This window comes from Pimephales promelas, chromosome 2, assembly GCF_988280905.1.
Source record: "Pimephales promelas chromosome 2, fPimPro1.hap1.1, whole genome shotgun sequence".
In the NCBI taxonomy this organism is placed as follows: Eukaryota; Metazoa; Chordata; class Actinopteri; order Cypriniformes; family Leuciscidae; genus Pimephales; species Pimephales promelas.
In genome coordinates, this window is record NC_142770.1 from 6,729,168 (window position 1) to 6,752,164 (window position 22,997).

The following is a 22,997-nucleotide window of genomic DNA, read 5'->3' on the forward strand; positions in this document are numbered from 1 at the left end:
TAACTTGTCAGACCTGTAGGCATATTTAGAAATTTTGCTTGTAAATACAAAATAATTTATAACAATTATAGTATTTTAATTTATAAAAAAAGAAATTAAGTGTTATTATCTTCTGTTGTCTCTTCAGGTGAAAGAAAACTTGTTCAGCAGCTCAGACTTGCAGGTCACTGCAGTGTACTGTTGTTCCAGGTTGAACTGGCTGTGATTGAGATTCAGGTACAAAGAAATCACAAGTATTTATGCACGCAAAATGCACACAAAATGAATAACTCTTCACAAAGCAGTATATTTGAAATCCTCCGGTCAGATGAGTGAATAAAGATTGCATACTTTAGGACCTGAGGCATGTACAGCCCTGCATCCATTTGAAAATCCTTAGTGATAATTTGTTAAATATTTTTGGGTTGTTTTTTTTTTTGCAACAAGGCTCTGGCCATAACACTTTCAAAGTACATATTAATATGCTGTAGATCAGTTACTATTTGGTATTATTCTCTAAATATTAGTGGTGCTTCCTAAACCTCATACTTAATTTTAAAGGTAACCCTTAATCATAAGTATTTCATATGTCTGTATGATGCCTCAAATCATCTGGCTTGTTGAGAAGTGAGGGAAGTGATCAGCATCATAACGTTTTGAATTGGCAAGCACCATTACATTTTTCTTCCGAAAACGTGTAAAATTAGAAAAGTACTGAGATTCACACATAACACCTACAAACAAACTCCATTCACTTAATGCTTAGATTATTACAACCAGTGAGGAAGTCTGTATATTTTCTTTTACTCAACACTAGAGGGCAGCTTGCCTCCATTTTGACCATGACTTTTATTTCAACATCAGAGATTTATGTAGGTCTTAAAATGTCTCTTATGGATTAGACTCGGTTTTATTAGTTCTTCTTGCTTGCTTCTCTGAAATCTTCATTACAAGCATAAATACATCTCTTTGACGCACCTCCTTGGAGCAAACATTTACACTGGTGCATTAAATCATTTACAACAGAATTGTTGGTTGGTGATTGATGGCACTCTTAAAAATTGTGATTTTAAACTGGCAGCCTGTGGGAAGATCCAAGATCAAGATGTGTCTCTGAAGATGGTGGTTTTATTTGTGTTTGAACATCTGAATATGAGTCTCAGTAAAATTTAAGTTTTATTTAAATTTCATCCTTACCATGAGAATAGTGGAGAACAAACTTGACCCGTTGTTTAAAGCATAAAAAGATGTGAAAGCAGATTATTGTTACAGTCTTCACAACAAAAATGATTTTCCGGGAGAGAGTCACAGAAATCCCAAAAGCCTTCAGTCTCATGACAGGTAAATGCGTAAATGCAGACCTAGTGAAGGCTAAAGAGATTATTTATGATCTTGTTTAACTCTAAGTATATTTTTTACAGGAGGATGATGCTCTTCTCAGGAGAGTTACAGAGCTCAATATTGTCGTGGATGGTGTTGAATTTAAAGATTTCTCTGCGTTTGTGTCCAGGTAAAGTGGTTTATTAGTAAATACTTAAAGACACAATATGTATGTATGATTTTGGGATTAAAATATGCGCATTTTTAACCAGTGTAACGGCTTATGTAATTGCTTCACCTGTCAGTGACATCATATTGATCCAGATTACTGCAGTGTTCAACAAGTAGAGTAATGTAACACACTGTAAAACTTCAAATAATAGCCCAGGCTTTTATTTTCCCAAATCGTCTACACTACACCGGCTTGTATTTGAGACAGACGCCTATATGAGACAGGCCTTTATAATTTAGTGTTGAGATGTTGTTCATTGAGTGTAAGCTAGTCTCTAATCTCTAAAAATCTCCAAATTCTCCTTGTGAAACTGCGGTCTTCCGACTTTTTAGTATTGTGTCAATTGGTTTTGATTAAAATGCGCGAGGGAGAGAGAGCAAGACAGCGTTCGTGTTGTTTGAAGATGTGAGAGTGCGCGAGCGCGCCCGGCACGCGCTCTCTGCTCGTTATGTGCCCTATCAAGCGTGACAGTCTCTATTCTACATCACTCATCGATCAAAAAAGGCTTTGGCGGGACAAAAATTTGCTTTGGCGACCGCCAAAAAGCGGACGATCTGATGGGTTTTAGAAGAATAAATACAAACCAAAACTTAAAAAAAAAAAGACCTGGCTTCTATTTGAGACCGGCTTTTATTTACCCAGACCTGCAGTCACATCAGGCGTGTAAAAGAGACAGGTGTCTATTTGGGACCCGGCTATTATTTAAAGTTTTACGGTAATTTTCAACAATCGTTTTTAGTATGATTAGTAAAACAGCGCTGTTACCTCACAAATTAAATTTTTCAAATAAAGTGACTGCATGAGTAGAAATTCAGCAGTTTTATGAGAGTGAAATAAAATAATGTGAATTTCAGGTTCAGGGAAAAAGGAAGCGGGAACCAGCAAACGTTAAACGTAACTTTAATCATAAAATAAACGCAAAACAAGTAAACTAAAGGAGCGACAATGGCGTATAAGCATAATTAAAGCTCTGGGGCTCCTCATTGGACTTGACTCGAGACCAGTGTGTCGCTCTGGTGTCTCAATAGCATTCGTTCCACTGGCCTCGTTCCGCTCCCACGGACCTCTGCCCCGCCCCGCTTCATACCTTTGTAAAGTTAATAAAACTTAAATCGGCTGTTGAGGTGAAGATCACGCTACGCTTTTGTTATTGCCTTTAATAAGCAATCCTCTAGCGGCGAAACCTACATATTGTGTCTTTAATATCTTTGGTGTGTTTTGTATTTTACTTAATGTAATTATTTTTAACATTTGTTTTTAAAGGTAAGCGGATTCCATGGATAATTTTTACCCTTCACATTCACACAATGTTGGATCTTGCTTGTTTGCATGATTGAATCAACAGAAATCCCATTTGGAGAAAATCCAAGTTGCATAATAGGTTACACAACATAAAACCTACAGTGTAAGTAAACATCAGACAAGTGAATTCCCAGACATCACAGAAGAGCGTTCTGCTTTATGTTAGTGTTGTAAAAAGATACAAATCCAAACAAAACTCCATACAAGGGAAATAAATGTGTCCAGGTGGCTCATTCATTAGCCGGATGCTGAGTTAACACTGACCAGCCGTTGTTAACACGTTACAGTTACCACAGAAATCTGATTTTCTCATTTAGGACTGATTGACAAGTGTTGCAGGATCAGGTGTGGTCCCGTACTCTTGAGAATCTTACATATGAGGCAGCATTCGAGCAAAATATTTAAATTTTATTAGATAAGAATTAGACATTCCATCGTTAGACAAAATAGGATTGTTTATGTGTTTGAGGGTTTTTTGTTATACTTGCAGCATACGTGGTCCAGACCAAATTAACAAATAAACGTCTCTGGTCATTAGCCGTGTGCATGGTCCGTAGGTGTGGAGTCTGCATCTTTCTTCCATTATGGGATTAAATTTTATTCTGTTCTGTTTCATTTGTTTTGTTCTATTTTTGTGGTAAAGTTCCTACATGGCAGCTTCAAGGCAGGATTAGTTTTTATGCTGGTGGAGTAATCTCTCTTACTAAACTGTAGTCGGCTATTCTGCCGGTGCTATAATGATTCAGTCATTTGAGTTCAGAAGAACGCTGCACCCAACATAATGATGTGTGGATTTAATGTTTAAAAGTGCTGTGTTGACGGTCCGTAACATGTCACCCTCATTAAACTGTCAGCAAATGGCACCAGCATGTCAATGACTGCCAGCAGCACCCCAGTGTGTGTACTGTAATAAGTGAACATGTGGACCACCCCTGAACTGTGTGAGACAGGACAGTCTGTACTGACAACACCACCAAAGACCTGAAAGTGCAACATGACATCATGACTTTTGCGTAAACATACACGCCACTTTCGAGTCAGATGGCGTGTTATCTCTACGCATTTTGAGCTATCTGCGTGTATCCGCGTGTATGTGTGTATGTCTACGCCATTAACGTCCGCGTCATCCCGCGCGGTACACGCAGTCAAATCTCCAGTCATAAATGCCATTAACCCCAGTGACGGTTAGGTTTAGGGACGGGGTTGAGGTAAGTCATATATTTATATAACGTTAAGTCAACGGCGTTCATAAACACGCTGAAAGGCGATTATGCGTCTTGATAGCACGTCAAAAATGGATATACGAATTGGCGTGGCATACACACGCTACTTCATGAGATCAGTCTGGAAAGTGATAGTTGTAGTTGATTTACCTGTTGCTGGTTTTTTAGTGTTAAACATCACTGTGGTCCGAGGTACAGTTCTGTCTTCTACCATTAAAGTAACACCATTTGATGTTGATGTATCCAGACTTTCACAGAGAATACAGCTGGGATAATTAAAAGGTTAAGTTTTTAAGATTATGTGTTGTACGGCATACCTCCAAAATACTCGAAAAGAGAGCCGAGGTTTAGTGGTCTTATCTGTAGGTTCATGCTACTTGGTAGTTGTTCATTTAAACCCTTTCAACAAAACAAAATCAACAACCATCTGGTTACAACTTAGACCCCAATATGATTTGATAAAAATGCATTACACTTAAACATTTGAATTACCAATGAATTTGAGTCCATTTCAGAGTTTTGTTTTGTAAAGGCATGACTATGGGATCTCCTACACTCTTAGAAGAAATGGTTCTATTTAGAACCAGAAATGGTTCCATCCCCCGCTTCATATATGAAACTTCAAAATGGTTCTATATAGAACCATTTTTTTTTGTAAAAGGTTCTATTGGCCAAGTATGGAACCCCAGGGTTCTATATAGAAACCCAGAGGAACCCTTTTTTAAGAGTGAATAGAACCTTTAAGGGGTTCCAAATACGTAGCGCTGATAGAACCTTTTAAGGTTCTATATAGAACCTTTTCTTCTAAGAGTGTACAGTCGTTCCACTTGGTCACAAGATTTTTTATTTAATTTGTTTTTGGCTGAGATGACAAATTACAGTTTGAAGTAATGCTGCTGTTTTGGCGGCGGTTTGTTTGGGTCCTTTTTCTAAAGTGCAGCCAGCTTCCTGGTCGCTAAATGTACATCTGGATCATATTGTCTGGTCTGAGAGTCTGTCCTGGCATGAAGGAGTTGGAAAAATACTGGAGATAATGATTCTCGCATAAGTCTGAGCTGTCTGTGCGTCTCAGGAAGACGCATTTTATAACCATTATGGCCCATGTAAACTAAAGAAGAATTTTTTGAGCACTCTTGTGGTCAGGTAGATAAGTGGATTCGGGCATGTTTGTGGGGAGACCTGTTTTAGAGCGTTTAAACCTTATTTTTTGTGTATCCTCTATAGCTGTGTTGCTATTGTTCATTGCATTGTTCATGTTTTGATTTTTGACAACTGCATTAAGTGTGAAGTTTAAAATGAAGACCTCACTGATAAACATAATAAATGTGCTAATTTGGATCCTCTACAACTAATGTATTACGTATTCTTGTACTTAGTACAAGATTTCATGGCAAAGGGCCTTGGCAGGAAAATGAGAAAAACTAAAGGGACAAATTATCCAAAAGAGCCAAACATTGATTTGCCATTAATTGGTCTGTAGAGTGATTCTGGCATTCAGTATGTTTAGTCTGTCGAACTTAAAAGGTTAGCATTCTAGGAAAGCTTGAAATGACTTTTTCAGAGTCAAGGTCCCCAATCAACAAATCTGAAATCGCATATGATGGAAATTGGCCACGGTACAAAATGAGATCTGCTGGCGAGGGTGATTTGTCTGTGGTTTCTTTTGACCAGTGTTAGATGTCAATCAAGCCAGTTGTCTGATTAATGTTTATAATCTTTTAGCTAACCCAGATCCAAAAAGTGTAAGGCGTATTAATTGTCTGGTTTTTAGATATGCTCAGGGAGATTTTTCTCTAACTCTTGCCATTAAGCTGCTGTCTTTTACTCTTGGAGTGGATCCATTTAGTTTTGAGAGACTTACCATTTTTCCATCACTCATTACAACATCAGCTTTTCACAGACAAGACTCGAGTCATGGAAAGTTGTGTCTTGTGCCACGGTTTTTGGGCCCCTGGTAAATCTATGGAAAATCTCAAAATGTCTTGTAACGTCATCCTGTGAAGGGGATTAAACACAAATAGACAGTTTATCCTTCTATATTGTATGCTGAACTTTACATCGAGGAGGTCTTTTTCCTGTCAAGTTTTTCATCAAATAGTCTAAATCTTTAATTAAAATGTATAATTTACCAAAGTGAGCATTGCAATGTTGGGCGTTCTTGGGTATTAATGTTACAATATTGTCTTGTTTGCAGAGTGGAGGACACAAAAGATATTCTCCTGTTCTTCAGGACCTTGAGGACGTTCTCTGAGAGATGTGAGGAAAGGCGTCAAACGTTTCAGCACTTTAAGGTAACCAGCAAAAGAAGCAGTGAGTAAGTTGCTCAATCAACTAGGGATAGGCACCAATACTTGAGTACTGAGAAATTACAGCAATGTTTGATCATGAAAGTAATTCCAAACTCCAGTGACACCTACACAAACTTATCAAAAGGAATGTGTGGAGTCAATTTTCTGATTGATTGCGGCATAGTATTCAGACTTTTCGTGTTATGGAGATAATTTGATTTAAGTATAATTTCAAGGTCTGGATATATATTTTCAAAAGGAAACGGTATAGAAAAAGTGTTACCAGACTATAGCCCCTATTCTTTTTTTCTAAAATATAAAAGAGAAATTTCTAAAAATAAATGTATCATACAACCAGAGTGTTTTCACAGCAAAAGTTTAGCAATCCTTCATTGATTGTCAAACACGAATGAATTCAAGGCACACATTTTCATTACGCAAAACTGTTATAAAGTGTTTTAGGTTTCTTTTTATTAATGTAAGCGCATGTTATCACTTCGAGAAAACCAATGAAAACAAAAATAGTAATTATGTAATATTAACGTTATATACCAAATATAATGCTGAACATTTCACAAGTGAAAATGTATAGAAACCCTGGGTATAAATAATAATAATATATTAAGTTATAGAAAGAAAATGATTATTTGCATCAATATCTATAGACCATTTTGCAAGATGTAAACAACACTGGTCCAGAAGCACTTCCTGTTTCAATTTTTTAACACTACATAAAAGCTGGGATAAAATACAACCAACAGAACATATAAAACTTAATCAAAAAAGTTAATCAAACATCTTTAAGATGTTTTCTTTACATGTGAAATAAAGAAAACCGTTACAAACTGAAACAGGAAGTGTTTTTGGACCAGTGTTGTTTACATCTTGCAAAATGGTCTATACAATACAATTACCTCCTCTTAGGAATATATATCAAAGACTCTACCTGGAATAACAAAGTTCTCCACTTTTATTGCTTTTTTTATGTAGTTGGACTTACTCTGCTGTCTATAATGTGTACAGGCATATGTCATAAGACTTTCTTTAGAATGATAAAGATTGCTAAGATTGCAGATTGGGAACAAATTCCAAGACTCGATGGCAGTGAAACTGAAAGTTTGGGAATGAAGCCTCTGAGGCAGCATGAAAAACATTCCATTATTTGCTGGGACCATTGTGCTATAATGGCTGCCAATTTGGCAAGTAAAATGGAACATTATTACCCCACTTTTTCCAGAACTTTCTGTGTGCACAATCTTTGGGTTTGATTGGTTTGAAGTTCGCAGACTGTTTTTTTTTTTTTTGCTTTAACTGCAGCCTGGCATAGCTGTTATAAAAGATTAAAGCAAACTAGTCACAAGTTTTTAGAAAAAAAGGTGTATTTGAACAACTAAAGTGAACATATGTTGATTTCATACAATGTTTTACTGTACAGTCTATTCATGTTTAATTCACACATAGGTAGTAATTACAAATTTAGCATATAAATAATATTCAAACAATTAATGAAAAGGTCAGTTGAGAAAGACCAGCGTCTTGGAACTTGGTATGGGTTCCTCGCCCCCTAGTTAACTTAATTTCAGCCCAAAGTAAGACTTTTTAACAGTACTAGAAAGTGTCAGAAATCCACAGAGCTCTGAGGAATACTAGAAGCTTGACTGCCGCTTTTCATGATCTCACTTTTTACGAAGCAGTAGCCTCCAGTGGTTATTTACAAGGGATATAAAGTTATTCTTTCAAAGACTTGAGTTTCAGGTTCAATATCAAGAGGAAATCAAAGTGTTTGGGCAGCTGTTACATAATTAGATATATAGTACAGGTTCCCATGGTATTAACCTTTTGTACACTCAATTGTGTACAGGCACCAGGAGATTGAATGACTTTTCCTTCTCGGTTTTAGTCACCATCATTGGCAAACCAAGGACTTCTCGCAGCGTTGTACCTTTGATTCTGTTTTCATTGGTATCGCCCAATTGGCAGAGACTGCAGGCATATGAAACTGTTGGGGTACTGGCTGAGGATGACAGGATTTCCATCCATACGGATCTCGTTCATGTTGGGGCGGATGTAGTAAGTGTCGTTGCCTTTGCAGAAGGTGTCCACGGTCACAGATGAAATGTTATTGTTCTGTAAAGAAAGCAACAGAAAAGGCAACAGTTCTTGTGGACATTGTGGGTTTTTTGAATATTTACGTTTTGTAATTTTTTTTCACAATTTTATGATTTGTGTGCATGCAAAACATGTTCGACTTTATTACCTGAAGGTGAAGTGTGCGAAGAGTCTCTGGAATGAGAGGAACGGCCTCCAGTTCGTTGTGAGCAAGATACAGATGTGTTAATTTGTTTAATTTCTGGAAGCAAAGAAGATCAAATGTTTTGTTCAGAAGTTGAGTGCAAAATGGTAAAACTAACAGACATGTTAGTTTTGCTCCAAGTAATTTGGTTGGGTATTTTTTCTAGAAATTGGTCTATCCCTTTATAGAAGACATTTCAGAATATTTAGAAAAGTGGCAAACACAAACACAAAAGGTTGTATGTTGGTAGTTTTCAAACAGGTAGTTTACTAGGTAGTTTGGAACATGTAATTGAAATAGGCTTATGTAATGGCACTTTACCTTGAAAGCATTAGCCTTGACTCCTTTGGTTCTCAGCTTGTTGTGATTAGCGTTAAATGAGATTAATTTTGTTGGTAGCATTGGTAGCTTAACCAGTTGGTTTTCGCCTAGCGAGAGTTCTTCTAGCATGGTGAGCTTAGCAAACGCTCCATCTTCAATCTCAGAAATTATGTTTCCAGTGAAGTCGATTCTCTTTAGAGTCACTACAGTAGATGAATGGAAATGGAAAGAAGAGCATTAAATTAATAACGGGTGTTAAGGGCATTGCACACTGAGTTCGAAATTTTCGAATGCGTTTTTTCGTATTCGTGATTCGGTGGATCTGAAAAACAACATTCATACTCTATTCAAATTGCGAAAAGCACAGAAAATCGAACCCAATTCGATTTTTTTTTACGATGGACGAAAGTTTCGGAGGCAGTGTGCAAGCGTTATTGACATAACGTGAGGTCGTGCGTCCATGCGGTTACTCTTTGCGTACTAACTGCAATTTCTGTTGTTTTTTTTTTAACTTTATTTATTTGTTGTCCTGTCGAAAGTCACCCTATTAATGAGGGTTTAATTAGCACCCACTATGCTTATCCTATAAATGTAATACATTATCTTCAAAACTTTGGAAATAGACGATTGCACAACTCTGTTTGTTTAGCAAATGTGGTTTTCTGGTGATTTTGGTTTATTGGCTAATATAAGCCTTTGATCCAAAAGCACTTTAAACACTGACTGCTCCCTTTAGCTAACTTTTTTTTTATACCCATGATGCACTGCTGCAAACAGAGAAGTTTACCACATGTCCAAGTTTTTGTCAATACACATTCTTTGCAGAACATTGTGGTTCAGAAATGTGATCGATGTCTTTATGCAACGGAAGAGTTTGCAATCTCTTGCGATCCCATATGCGGTTCATATATCCTGTCCCTTGACATTTGGAAAACTTTTGGATGAAATTTCTGAAAAGCAGCTGTTTGTCTCCTGCTCTCCCTGAGGGTAATCCCTTATCCTGTCCAGAAGAATTGTATTTGTTCTCCCATTTGTAAAAGGGTTTTAAGGAGAATGCCAGAGCAAGTCAGGTCAGGAAGAACTCACCGATATCTCCGAAATCTTTAGCCGTTATCTTTTTTATCTTGTTGTACCGAGCGTAGAGGTAGTTTGTCTCCTTGGGCAGAGCAGGCACTGATGTCATATCTGGGTCGACCTCCTCACAGTAGACAGATCCAGTTAGACACACACACAGTAGACAAGTTGGAAGGTCTGGAACATGTACAAGTTTTTATTCAAAACAGGCAAGTTAATGAAACTGGATGGGCAAACACACATTGCTTCTTTCCTTTACCACTTCTCACTCACACAGACACAGCTCATGAACAAATAAACCTACATTAAGGGCTCTTGTGAGCAACATGTGGCCTTTTAAAAAGAGCCCATTACTCATTCCTTTTTAGACAGTTGACCAGGATTCAGTCGTTCATTACCTGAAGGGTCTCCCACAGGCACCATTGGACTGGAGTCATCTGGGGTGTCGCCTGTCGCTCTCTGTAAAATGGCTTTATTGGTTGGTACATTTGGTTGTTTGACAGATTTTACATTCAGGTTAAACAGCAATAATAAATGTCTTTAGATAATACATGTTTTTAGGAGCTTCCCGGCAATCTGCGCTTGAGTTTGCTCAAAAATTAGTTTTGTTGTCATATCATTTCAAACCTGTATTTCTTTCTTCTGTAGAACACAAAAGGAGAAAGTCCTGTTCATTCAGTTACAATGAAGGGTAACTATACTTCATGCTCCGAAAAACCTTTATTCCAAGTCTTCTGAAGCCCTTTTGATGGCTTATTTACTGACAATAGTGTAGAGCCCGACCGTTAAAGGATTTTGAAGGCCGATACCGATACAAATATTTTTGGGTTTTAAAATCCGATATATCGGCCGATATTTTTTTTTTATTAAATATTGTTGGATTTCACTCACGTGTAAAAGAAAAGCTAGCTTTTTTGCACAAGATACGTTTGATACTTTTTCACTATGTCTAAATGTTCACTCCTCGCAAGTATAACTTACATTTTACAATGCAGGGACTGTAACTAGAGATATGCTAGCTATAAATACGGTAATCATTACTTTATTTAGGCAGAAAAAGTTCATTGTGGTTTCCAAGCTCATTGATGTTAACGTTAGCGGTCTTCCAATGATGATAGTGGCATTAGCCTGCTTTGTGGTTAGCTAGTCTATAATGAGCCATAATTTAGCAATAGATAACGTCATACTGCAAATTGTAAAACATACACTTTCAATATAACAGGCCTAGGAGAGATGATTGAAGCGTGTTTCGTCCATTTTTATTTTATTTTTTAAATATTAATTTATCGGCCATTTATAACTGCCGATACCGATATTATGGAAAATGTCTAATATCGGCCGATAATATCGGCCGGCTGATATATCGGTCTGACTCTACTCCAGTGAACCATTGCCACCACATTATTGAGTCAGTGAGTACTCGTGGATACTTGCCAAATACGGGCCAACGACAGCTAGCTTGATTTTGGTTCTTTCCATCACAGAAAGCTCTTGTATAGCTTCAGAAAACTTGGGATATAGCATGTCATGGATGGAATACTTTCACAGCCCTTGTAAGGCACATTTGCATCATTTTTTTAATCGTGGAAACTTTAAACACTGTTTTTTTTATAAATGCATGAAAATCAATCTTTTGTCATAGTCTAAAAAAAAGTCACACAGGGTAGAGCTGCATAACTCTGGATAAATTCAGATATATAATAGGGATCACAATTCTCCCACCATTATGAAAAGGCAACTAAACAAATTAACATGCAATTTGTTAATATAAAAATATTTATTTTAAATTAATTCTTTAAAAAAATTGGTTTGATGAATGATTCAATGACTTACTCTTGACTTCACTTGGTTCATTACTGGATAAATCAATGGTTTTGAACGGATCTCGACAAAATAATGTTTTTAAAGGGCACTTTTCACCACTTACTGATGTGACTGTGTAGTTTATACAATCTTTGTTTGAAGCATACCTTAAAAAGTGAGTTACTCTATTTTGATCGCTCAGTTTATATACGAACTATAAACTTTTATCCCAGTATTCTGTGATCATTTGAATTATTGTAACAAAGAAATAATGATACTTTGTGGTTGAAAAGACTGTTTTATGTTTCAACTAAACATGACGACTGCTTTCTCCTGGTCACCGGAAACGGAAATTCAGATTTGAATGTTCTGCTGTGATTGTGCTTGTCAAAGGTTTAATAGACATAGCCTAATTGTTGTCATTCAGGAATAAGATCGCGTGGGTGTTTGAACCGAGATTGCGATCTTTTAACGATTAACTGTGCAGCTCTACATGACGCTAAGTAAATGATGCCAACTTAATTTTGGGTAAACCTCTCCTTTTGCGTTCTGTTCATGGAAAACTGTTGTCTCCTTTGGGTTTTTGGACGATGCTCTTGGATACGAGTGTCTGTCTGGACCTGTTTGCCCTTAGGCGCCTGTTAAATCACCCTGACAGGTTCTGACCCGATGAGTTAGCGTGAAGCTGTGGGTGGGAGAATTTGAGCCTGAAGGAACTCCTCCAGAACAGATTGCTGACTAATCAGAAAGCTTCCACACAGTGCCGGGCAGCTGTTGAGACCATCTCTGATTCGGAGCGAACTCAGCTAATCACTTTAATTATCTATTTGAACAAAACTGACTCGGTGTACGGAAGTAATCTGACTTAATGGTGGAAATTTAACAGATGAACCCATGTAAATGTGTGGTATAAAAAAAAAAAACATTTTAGAAGTGACTATATATATATTGTTGTGTTTGAATAAAGGGTGGCAATCTTTCATAATCATCTGTTGTGAACTATATACTGGAGGTATATTTTAAGGGGCTAATTGAGAAAATTGCTATATTTTTTATTAGTTTAAAAATAAAATAAAAATATCGGATTAATATCGGTATCGGCAAAAGCCAAAGCTTCGGTATCGAAAGTGAAAAAGTGGTATCGGGACATCCCTAGACTTAGCTTAGCTGGAAAGGTGAATAAAAGTGTCATTTTAAATTGTTAGTTACATAGTAGAACATTAATTAAAGCAATAATTAATTTTTGAAAATCTGTTACAGTGCTGTATGTTAATTAATAATCTTAATTAGTGATTAGTTTTATAAATATATTAGTGTTTAAATGATTATATATTAATATCATGTTATTTATTATGTTATGTCCTCATTTTTATATATAGCTCAAGAATGTGTGTGTATATATATACAATGATCTATTAATCAGTTGTGTAAATAAATTGGGAAGCTTAAAACATTTATTAGTTTATATTTAATATATCGCATTATATTTAATGTGTGTGGGAACAAGCAAACTCATTTAAACTGAACCAATGCAATGCATACATAAATTAGACAAGCAGTAAAACCCATCTCTGAATATTCTGTTCTGTCAGCCTATGCAGAAGATAACGAGTAATCCTAAAATACAAAAACACACAGTTTACCTTATTCCTCTGTGCTCTTATATCGATTCCCTCAGTAAGTGCTACATCCTCCAGTCTGTGATGCCTGTGATTGTGGTAGTGTGCACCAGATGCTGAGAGCACCCATGATGCCAATATGACTGCTGAAATAAGCATTCTCAGCCTTGTCCCCGTTGTATCTGAAGACTGGGATGTGTTCTGCCACGTTAAAGAGCAGAAGCGCAGTGCAGGCAGTGTTTGGCTATTTTCTTGGTGCCTGTGAGTAAAATGTGATCTGTCAAATCAGGATTTTAAGCCCCACCACGGGCTGCCAGAGGAGATCCTTAAGTGGGAGTTTATGGAACAGACCTTAACCCTTCGCATTCCCATCTGTGCTGATCAGACCACTGTGTCGCCTGCAGGGTTTGGCCATGTTTGAGGTCTGCTGGGGAAAAAAAACACTTTGGAAAAGAGAGCAGAAGGCAATTAAAAGGAATGTTAGTTTTTTGGGGATTTGTAGCTCAGAATTTTATGTATGCTGCTGATCTCTAGGAATATTGAGGGTTTTTTGGCTCTTCTTACAGTAGCTCTGTACCTAATTAATCTTTACGTTTCTCAGAGAAGCAAGAAAATTGGAGGACAATGGCAACACAAAAATGTGTCAGATTCTTATAGTTGTTCTTTTTCTATAGCTTTATTTTGCTTGATGTGGGATCCCAAGACTGTTCTAGTTTCGATATCATTTTACATTCAATTTGTCAGAAAAGGAGTAGCTTAATTAGATTTGTAGGAATTTACAACAAGACTGCATCTCAACTGTGATTAAACATATTCAGTTTGTTTTGTGTAATTTGCCTTAATGCATTTAATTAAAAACATAAAATAGATTAGAGAAACAGAGCTCCTCTGTAAAACAGACACTTGAAGATCAAGGTGAAGAAAAACATGTTTAATAGGAAACATGTGACGGTTTTACACCTTAAGACAAGACGAAAGGCGCCTCGGCCCTCCGAAATAAACATATATGGAAATTGAGGGAAAGAGATTGAGATGGAATAACATTACAGGTGTGTTAGCAATTATGCCAACCTGTAAAAGTTTACTGTACTGGGAAAGGGGCCAAATACTTAGAAATGTTTTTACAGTACTGATCCTCTCCGTCAGGGTGGTTTCTTTCACCACATGACTTGATTAGGAGGATTCAAAACATTTAAACTGGAGTGTAAGAATGTGCAAAACTACATATTTTCATTATTGATTGGTCAGTGGGTTGGTTATGGAAGCTCTGTATAATTAGTAGAAATTGACCAATAATTTATTTGACCAGTGATTTTGATTTATAATCATTTTTGGGATATTACACTTAAATCAGTTATCGTTTTTTAATATGTATTATCTATCAATAAATGCCACCATCTGGTGAGACTTTAAAGTATAGCTCCCAAAAATGGGATTACTGGTGGGGCTAAAAATATTGGCATATTTTGTGTTTCGCAAAGTTTGATGCTTCAGTATTTGCAGATTATTTTTTTCACATGCTTCTATAGCTATGTTTACATGGACACTTTTAATGTGTTACCGTCCGCATCCATGCACGGTAATAAAGATTTTGTTTAATTTTTTTGCCGCTCCAGCCAGAAAGACTGAGAGAAAATGAAAGAAAGTTGAAGTTATTTTAAAAAACCTAAAAGATTCGGGGCTTTTGACAAAACATTCGGGGCTTAAGCCCAATTAGTCACCCCCCGCTCTGCCCCTGTTGAAAACGTTCTGATTAAAGGGACAATATGTAAGATTTTTGTAATAAAATATCCAAAAATTACGTGCACAGTGTGATACATTTCCTGCAGTTGTGTATACAATATCCCAAAAGTGTCCAAAGATTTTTAATTTCAGAGAAATTCCAATTTTAAATAATGGCTCGTCCCTTGTCATTGTCGCCTGTCAATGATGTAATATCAGCGTTATCCCTGGTTTCCGCTCGTACTCCCATAGTAACCATGGCGACAGACGTGGACAACTGCTTTACGTCTAGTGGCACGCTCACGCTGCTGTTGTTTCGTTCAAACATTATGGACCATGGCAAGTAGACTTCGGAACAAAAGGAGAATTAAAACGAGTATCAATATCAGCGCGGCGTTTTCGAGATGCCGAGAGCTCCACGTCCGCGACTAACTTCGACTTGACACAGTCGCTCTTGCATGCACTTTAATAGAGAGGTGAGCAAATGTACATAAAACAAATCAATGTTATATTGCTCAACATGATGAAATGTTAGAATATGATCAGTATGTTATTCTAATGTCGATCTAGCTCACTGCTTGTCTTATACAGGCAACGAACTAACACATAGAATAACATAACTTTCAACACACTCAAATGCAGTTTAGTGTGATAGTGTAGACCAAGGGAAAGAGTGCTGCGTTACCTCACAAGTTTCATTCGTCTAATAAACTGACCTGTGTGAGTATTTCTGCACTTGCGGGTAGTTTGGTGGAATGAAATGTCCTTATTCCTTTATATCCGCCGGACTCGCGTGTGGCGCTGATATCTGTCTCTCATTAGCAATTACGACCTGTTTCATTCCACAGTCATGTTAAAAACATCAATGTTTTCACACATCCATAAACATTATTAGATCCACCAGCATGACGACAAGTTCTATAATTCCGCTTAAATGCGTCATTAACCTACGCCTTTGTTATTGCAAGAGGTTAGCGACCCCTAGTGGTGAAAAAAATTACATATTGTAGCTTTAATGAATCTAAACATAGTGTTTACATGAATGCTGAGGTGATCGGGTTGATGTGTGCATTTGTCAACAACTTCAAATCGGAATTGATCTTTTGACATGCACACACTCATAGGCGTCATTTGGCGTCATTTTTGCCAGGGTCGATTTTGTCCCCACCACTTTTGAAACATCTCGCGGCACAGATGTACCAGTACAAATAAAACATCTACAGTTAACAGCATTCGTTTCATTTGTTCGTTAAATAACAGGCGATCTAGCACTGAAATGTGTTGTCTTCTCTCGGAAACGCGCTTCAATTCGTTGCGGAGATTCGTTCCGGTGAAATCACAAATCAAAATGCACACAAACGTGTTTTCTCATGGGTTTTAATCTGCTCTCGTATATTTTTTTCCCTCATCAAAACATATATAACCACTGACAAACATTATATCAATTCAACCACTGATAAACATTATTGATTTTGATGAGGGGAAAAAAACTATACGAGTGGGGATTAGAACCTCGTACCTCCCGAGTCCCGACACGCTAGGCAAAAATTCTACCACTGGACCATCACTGTACATATGCAATAAAGGGCGTATAAACTCTACAGTATGTACTCACTATACTCGGACATTGTGCTCATTTTTATTTATGTACATCAGGAAGCTACAGGACATCGCCTTTCAAAACATGACCTACTCGAAAGAGAAAAAAAGAATGAATGCGTCATTGTACACAGCACTTTTGAACATGCCCCTCCGAATACGTCTCTGTCCCCAGCACATTTCAAACCAAACTGACGCCCATGCAAACACTGCACGAATATATACAAGTTTACACGAATATACACATCCCCGTACCATTGCCTCTTTTCTTTGTTTTCTGTTTTAAAAAACAGACTTAATTATCTATTTCGGGTTCTGATTAGGAGACAACGAGTACATGAAGCTTTGTGCTGTGCTGCTTATATTTATCAAGGAGTAAAAAGCCTGTTTCCACAGCCAAAACAAGGCATCTGTGGATGAGAGAATCCCACTTTTATCTTCAAAAGCATCTTGCAGTAATTTCATCAGTTGTTTATTATATTTACATGCATTACAGCGCAATGTACTAATGTAGATACATGCTTTTTACTGTATTAACGGAGAGAAAAGTGACATTGTGCAAAACAAAGCAAACGTTGAATCAGAACTGTCCGTAAATAGCAATTATGATTTTAGCCACATTTTATGCTGATTTAAAATGCATCAAAGCATACACACATGCATGCAGAAAATCAAATAGTACGTTCAAGCAGCAAGAAATAGAATTTTCAAAGTTACTTGATGTGTGTTTAATAATATTTAAATCCTGTTTTATTCTTATACTTTGGATAATGAATAGTCTGTGACGCATCTGAAAAATCTAAGTTGATGGCCTTGTTGCCCCAGGCCTTTTTGGTTTTTCATATTTTTGGGGTTCAGAGTCATCATCCTTCCTTTGGTTTCTGTCAAATATCATCATCAGCCTCGGGAAACATCTGTAAGCATAGTAGTCCACTGGTTCTCTCAGCTTATTGTTGTCGAGCCGAATGAAGGTCAGCATGTTAGGGTTGCCAAGGTCCAGAGATGGACACATAAGAGAGATATTCAGATCTGCAAAGAGATTACGTAATTTTAGCATATTTTGTTTTTGGAGTGATATTTGATAAAGGGTGGGAGTGGAGCATTTCAGTCAATTTCTAATGTGTTTTTAGAATAGCATTGACTGAGTAAAGTAAGGGTTCTGGAAGTGACCATCATACTTTATTCTACATTTGTATCTTTAGATATTTTAACCTACCTTTAAAGTCATTGTGATTTAGATACAGATGTTCCAAGGTCCTGGGAACAAAAAACGGGTTGGAGAGCTGGTTATGGCCCAAATGGAGCTCCATCAGTTTGGACAAGTTGAAGGCAAGGTATGCAACGGATTTGAGTTTATTGTGGGACATGCGTAGGGACAAGAGATTGGGAGTCTTCTTAAAGTAGCCCTCAGGTATGGTGGATATTAAGTTGTTTTCCAGCGATATCTGCTGAATCGATTCTGGAAGGTCTGTTGGCATGGACTTGAGCTTATTGTTGCACATGTTGATTTGCACGAGGCTCTTCATGCCAGATAGGATCTTTCCTTTAATACCTGCATCCGTTAGTCTGTTGCTGCACAAATCCAGCACTGTAAGTTTAGTAAGCTCTCGTGTAGCTTCAGCCGGTATCTTTGAAATTGTATTGAAGCCCAAATGAAGTCTTGTAAGGCTTTTTGGCAAAGGAGAAGGAACGTCTTCCAGATTATTATGCTCAAGGTGTAACTGAATGAGTTCTTTGAGTATATTGAAAACATCTTTATCCACCTTAGATGACTGGAGCTTATTGTAGCTGAGGTTGATTTCCCTCAGGGACGTGGCATCAATGAAAGGCTTTGAAGTTATCTCTTCGATGTCGTTATGCTGAATGTACAAGTGGCGGACGTGTCTTGGGATGTTGGGAATCGCCTTGAGTTTTCGGTGGTCGCAATACATGGCAAATGGATAGGATAAGGGGCAGAAACATTCGCTGGCACATTCGTACGTATACATTATTTGCGCATCGTAATCAGGTTGTTGAGTTACAGATTGTCGAGGAACTTCGGGCGAAGAGTTGTCCTCTATTTCGTAATCGAGATAGTCAAGCTCTTGAGAAAGTACCAGAGCTCCAGAGAGCAAATACACACATAGTATTTTCAAGATCCGTGATGACGTCATGATGTCTTGCTACCTGTTTGGAAAGGTCACAAAAAATTAGAAGTTAGAAGTTATTAAAGGGTTAGTTCACCCAAAAATGAAAATTAAGTCATTAATTACTCACCCCCCATGCTGTTCCAACCCCGTAAGACCTTCGTTCATCTTCGGAACACAAATAAAGATATTTTTGATTGAATCTGAGAGCTGGATCAGTCCTACATAGACTGCCTAAGGGACTGGCTCTTGACGGCCCATAAAGTCATTAAAGAAAAGGTTTAAATACCCCATGTGCCTACAGCGGCTCAATTATAAGTTTATCAAGCGACGAGAATACTTTTTGTGCGAAAAAAACATAAATAACGACTTTATTCCACTATTCCATTACTTCCTTATGGGCGCATGCGCGAGAACTGAGACGAGGACGTTCTCATTCGTCTACTTCTTGTTACCGGCTGCTCACCGCTCAGGAGTTTTACCGCCACCTACCGCATAAGATGATGTGCTGATATAGCTGGAAGCGCAAAACTTTCTGTTTACAAGCAGAGGAAGATGCGCGCTGTACATACCCAGACAGCAAACTGACATTGAATCAACGTGGAAACGACGTCTCTCATGACATTGAAACAACGTTGATTTTGCTCATCGAATTAACGTTGAACCAACGTCAGACGCGGCATTCTTCAAAGCTAAATGAAAATCGAAAATTGGTTTGCTTTCATAACGTTGAAACAACCCGTTGATTTCAAGTTGATTTTCCGTTAGTTTTGAAAGAATGACGCATCTGACGTTGGTTCAACGTTAATTCGATGAGCAAAACAATGTCAGATCAACGTTGTTTCGATGTCATATTTCCACGTTGATTCAATGTCCGTTTGCTATCTGGGTACGCTTTTCAATTTGCGTATTTTCCACACTATAAGGTGCACTTAAAAGCCTTTAATCTTCTCAAAAAACGACAGTGTTCCTTATAATCCGGAGCGCCTTATATATGGATCATCATTTTATACGGTAGGTGGCGGTAAAACTCCTAAGCGGTGAGCAGCCGGTAACAAGAAGTAGACGAATGAGAACGTCCTCGTCTCAGTTCTCGCGCATGCGCCCATAAGGAAGTAATGGAATAGTGGAATAAAGTCGTTATTTATGTTTTTTTCGCACAAAAAGTAGTCTCGTCGCTTGATAAACTTATAATTGAGCCGCTGTAGGCACATGGAATATTTAAACCTTTTCTTTAATGACTTTATGGGCCGTCAAGAGCCAGTCCCTCAGGCAGTCTATGTAGGACTGATCTCCAGCTCTCAAATTTAATCAAAAATATCTTTATTTGTATTCCGAAGATGAACGAAGGTCTTACGGGGTTGGAACAGCATGGGGGTGAGTAATTAATGATTTAATTTTCATTTTTGGGTGAACTAACCCTTTATGAATATATTATACTGAAATAATCAATATAATAATGATTACTATCAATAATATGTTACAATAATATTTAAGTGTGCTAGTTTCCACAAACAAACAGTGTGAATTGAAAGTGATTCAAAATAGACCACAAGGGTTAAACAAGAACTGGCTTTTTATTCATTTTTTTGGTCTACTTAAAGCATTTTGGTACTTTTCCAGAAGACTAAACACCCCTAATTGCACATACTTTGGGCAATATGACAAATTTTCTGTAAATGTTGATATTTGTTTAGTGTTGTCTTCTGTTGTGATGCCTGGGATGAATTATCTCAGCGGGGTTTTTTCTGTGCGTGTTGAAGGTAAAGCCTATGACTCAGATGTTGACTGCTAGTAATAATTGGTATTTATGTTTGTTTTTTAAACTTCTGAACACAACCATTTTGGAAAGACAAACACTCCCTTGTAACTCTTCTTGAAATATTCTTTATATTTGATGTAATATTCTCCTACACTAAAAATATCTTAGTTTGGTCATAGTACTAATTTGAGCTGGCAAAGCTGCTAGATAAAGCGATCCAAAACATACAGTGAGTAGTTAATCTAATTTAACTACTGGAACTGCTCAGTACGACAGCCTCTCTCAAGCCATTTTCTTGTCTTCTGCAGGACTTTGACGTGTTGGTATGTTGATTTTAATGTTGCTCAGTTAAATAATGACTTGAAGCTTAATCAATTATAGAAATATTTTCCATAGTTCAAAACTGCAAATGGAGGAATGTTTCAATTTGAATTGGCCCTGTAACTTGTTTGTATTGATAAGCAGGTTTTTAAAATATTTTTTTTTCTGTGTATAATTCCTTAACTGCTGATACTAATTATTAGGTATAAAAAGGTTTTAGATTAAATCTTGTGACCTGACTTTTGGACGTGGGTTGCTAAAATGTAAGAGGAATAGGAATATACCTCTTTTTATTGTCATGCTCAAAGCAATTCATCATTCATCAATGTGAATGATGTATATGCTCGCAAAAATCTCAAACAAATTAGTATAAACTGATTTGATTACTAAGCAGTATTGTACTAAAATCATGATATCATACCTGTGGGGTCGTTTTTCTCTCTGTGGGAGGCCGAGTGAAATCGTGAACACCGAGTGCCCAAGATGAAACACAGCAGCCCCTTCAGCGTGATCGATGTTGCCTAAAGCGGGGAAATGTTTTTTCTCCTGGGAAGAGCGTGAAAGATTACCTCTGTGGTTTCCCCCACAGCAGCATTAGACGATTTGGGAGAGATTGTGATCTGCCTCTTTTCCGTGGAAATGATTCTGGAAGTGTTTGGTTGCATGTGTTCGGTGACCTCAGTAAAACCTCGTGGTCTCATCTGATTCTTCTTTTCCCCTTTTGTTGAGTTGAGGTTGAAGTTTCCAGACATACTTCTGGAAGGAATGGCCTAGTATCCAGTCCACATTATTGCACGTGGACAGTAAAAAATTTAACCCACAAAATAAAGGCCAGACTCATAACAGGTGTTGCACTAGGACAGCTAATGCTAAGCAAGAAGATTTAAAGCTATTGAAGGGAGTAGATTCTGGATTCTTTCACCCGGCTTCCGGAGATTACATATGGACTCGTTTTGTTTAAAAAAAGGTCTTCAGTGTATGTTAAAACATATATCTGTTCTTCTAGCTCACCTTGACAGCTATAGGTCACAAGGGTCATTGGAACCAACAGTTTAAGTGACCATTTCTTAGTTAAATCGTTTACTTTACTGATCTATACTATAGTGTCCTCTCCTTGAGAGAAAGAACATCTTATCTGGATGCTTTGGGAAGAGTCTCTTTTATTTAGTTTATCGTTAGAGCCCGACCAAATCCAACCTTGAAGAAGCTGTGTGTGTGTTAGCATTCTTGGTTACAGGATAAGGAACAAGTGGCATTATTGGAGATTGACTGACTTGTTTTCTTCAACATGTTGCCACCTAGACGCACAGTCTTGTGACGACGGAGGGACACTCGTAACTAACTCGGGTTAGGTTAGGGTTAGGGTCCTGGTTAGGGTTGGGAATCGTGAGAAATTTTCCGGTTCCGATTCCGGTTCCGCCAAACGATTCCGGTTCCGGTTCCCATTCAATTAAAAATATTAGTAGGAGAAAAATCCACAATCCCTTTTGTGTTTATTTCTTATAGTACTTGAAAAATGAATTTAACAGACTGGTAATGTAAACAAATTCAACATATTATTATTAATCAATCTTTGCAAAAAATAAAAAGGAAATTAAAAAATTCTGCATTCTGTAGAATAATTTAGGACCTCTCCTTTATTGTATCTCTAACAGTGATACCCTCTCAGAAGGGGTAGAATATGCTTTAACACACATATGTGTGTAGAACAGATTATTTTTAAAAACGGTTTGAATTATTGATTCATAAATTCAGAACACAAAAAAGTTACGGACTGCGTTTTGATTACTACCGTCAATGTTTACTCAAACTATAATCTCACTACTTCTGTAACGTTAATCATTTGAATATGTGTAACATAAATATTGATACTGTGTGATTATAAAGCAGTTTCATATCGACAACTGCTCTCTCTCTCTCTCTCTCAGCGCAAACAGATTTGAATGTACGTGACTCGGCGCGTGTGTGTGTGTGTACTATAAATGCAGCGCGTGTGAGAGCAAATCGCAACTT

At 37.4% G+C, this 22,997-nt stretch overlaps 3 protein-coding genes across 3 annotated transcripts in view; 1 reads left to right on the plus strand and 2 right to left on the minus strand.

Moving 5' to 3' along the window:
* Nucleotides 1–22,997, plus strand: part of cenpp (centromere protein P) — a 56,739-nt gene that overhangs the window by 1,177 nt on the left and 32,565 nt on the right. The window contains exons 4-6 of the mRNA XM_039691066.2: nucleotides 128–216; nucleotides 1,401–1,489; nucleotides 6,251–6,347. Coding sequence (XP_039547000.2) covers nucleotides 128–216; nucleotides 1,401–1,489; nucleotides 6,251–6,347 — 275 coding nt within the window. The remainder of the gene's footprint in view (nucleotides 1–127; nucleotides 217–1,400; nucleotides 1,490–6,250; nucleotides 6,348–22,997) is intronic.
* ogna (osteoglycin, paralog a) lies at nucleotides 8,156–13,749 on the minus strand. Its single transcript, XM_039691068.2, has 6 exons — nucleotides 13,479–13,749; nucleotides 10,431–10,491; nucleotides 10,045–10,209; nucleotides 8,959–9,161; nucleotides 8,602–8,694; nucleotides 8,156–8,471 (listed from the first exon to the last, which is right to left on the minus strand). Exons 1-6 carry the CDS (start codon nucleotides 13,611–13,613, stop codon nucleotides 8,301–8,303), a joined length of 828 nt encoding a protein of 275 aa, XP_039547002.1. The 5' UTR covers nucleotides 13,614–13,749; the 3' UTR covers nucleotides 8,156–8,300.
* On the minus strand, nucleotides 17,231–21,755 carry omd (osteomodulin). The gene is made up of 3 exons (XM_039691064.2): nucleotides 21,406–21,755; nucleotides 17,992–18,941; nucleotides 17,231–17,804 (listed from the first exon to the last, which is right to left on the minus strand). The coding sequence occupies exons 2-3, from the start codon at nucleotides 18,926–18,928 to the stop codon at nucleotides 17,575–17,577; spliced, it is 1,167 nt and encodes a 388-aa protein (XP_039546998.2). The 5' UTR covers nucleotides 18,929–18,941; nucleotides 21,406–21,755; the 3' UTR covers nucleotides 17,231–17,574.

Excerpts from the sequence above, each read along its gene's own strand:
- ogna (XM_039691068.2), bottom strand. The coding sequence starts at position 13,613 with ATGCTTATTTCAGCAGTCATATTGGCATCATGGGTGCTCTCAGCATCT. Across the intron at positions 10,492-13,478 it reads TAAGAGCACAGAGGAATAAG|AGAGCGACAGGCGACACCCC; the intron begins GTAAACTGTGTG and ends GCCATTTTACAG. Across the intron at positions 9,162-10,044 it reads TAAAGATTTCGGAGATATCG|TGACTCTAAAGAGAATCGAC; the intron begins GTGAGTTCTTCC and ends CATCTACTGTAG.
- omd (XM_039691064.2), bottom strand. The coding sequence starts at position 18,928 with ATGACGTCATCACGGATCTTGAAAATACTATGTGTGTATTTGCTCTCT. Across the intron at positions 17,805-17,991 it reads AAATCACAATGACTTTAAAG|ATCTGAATATCTCTCTTATG; the intron begins GTAGGTTAAAAT and ends ATCTCTTTGCAG.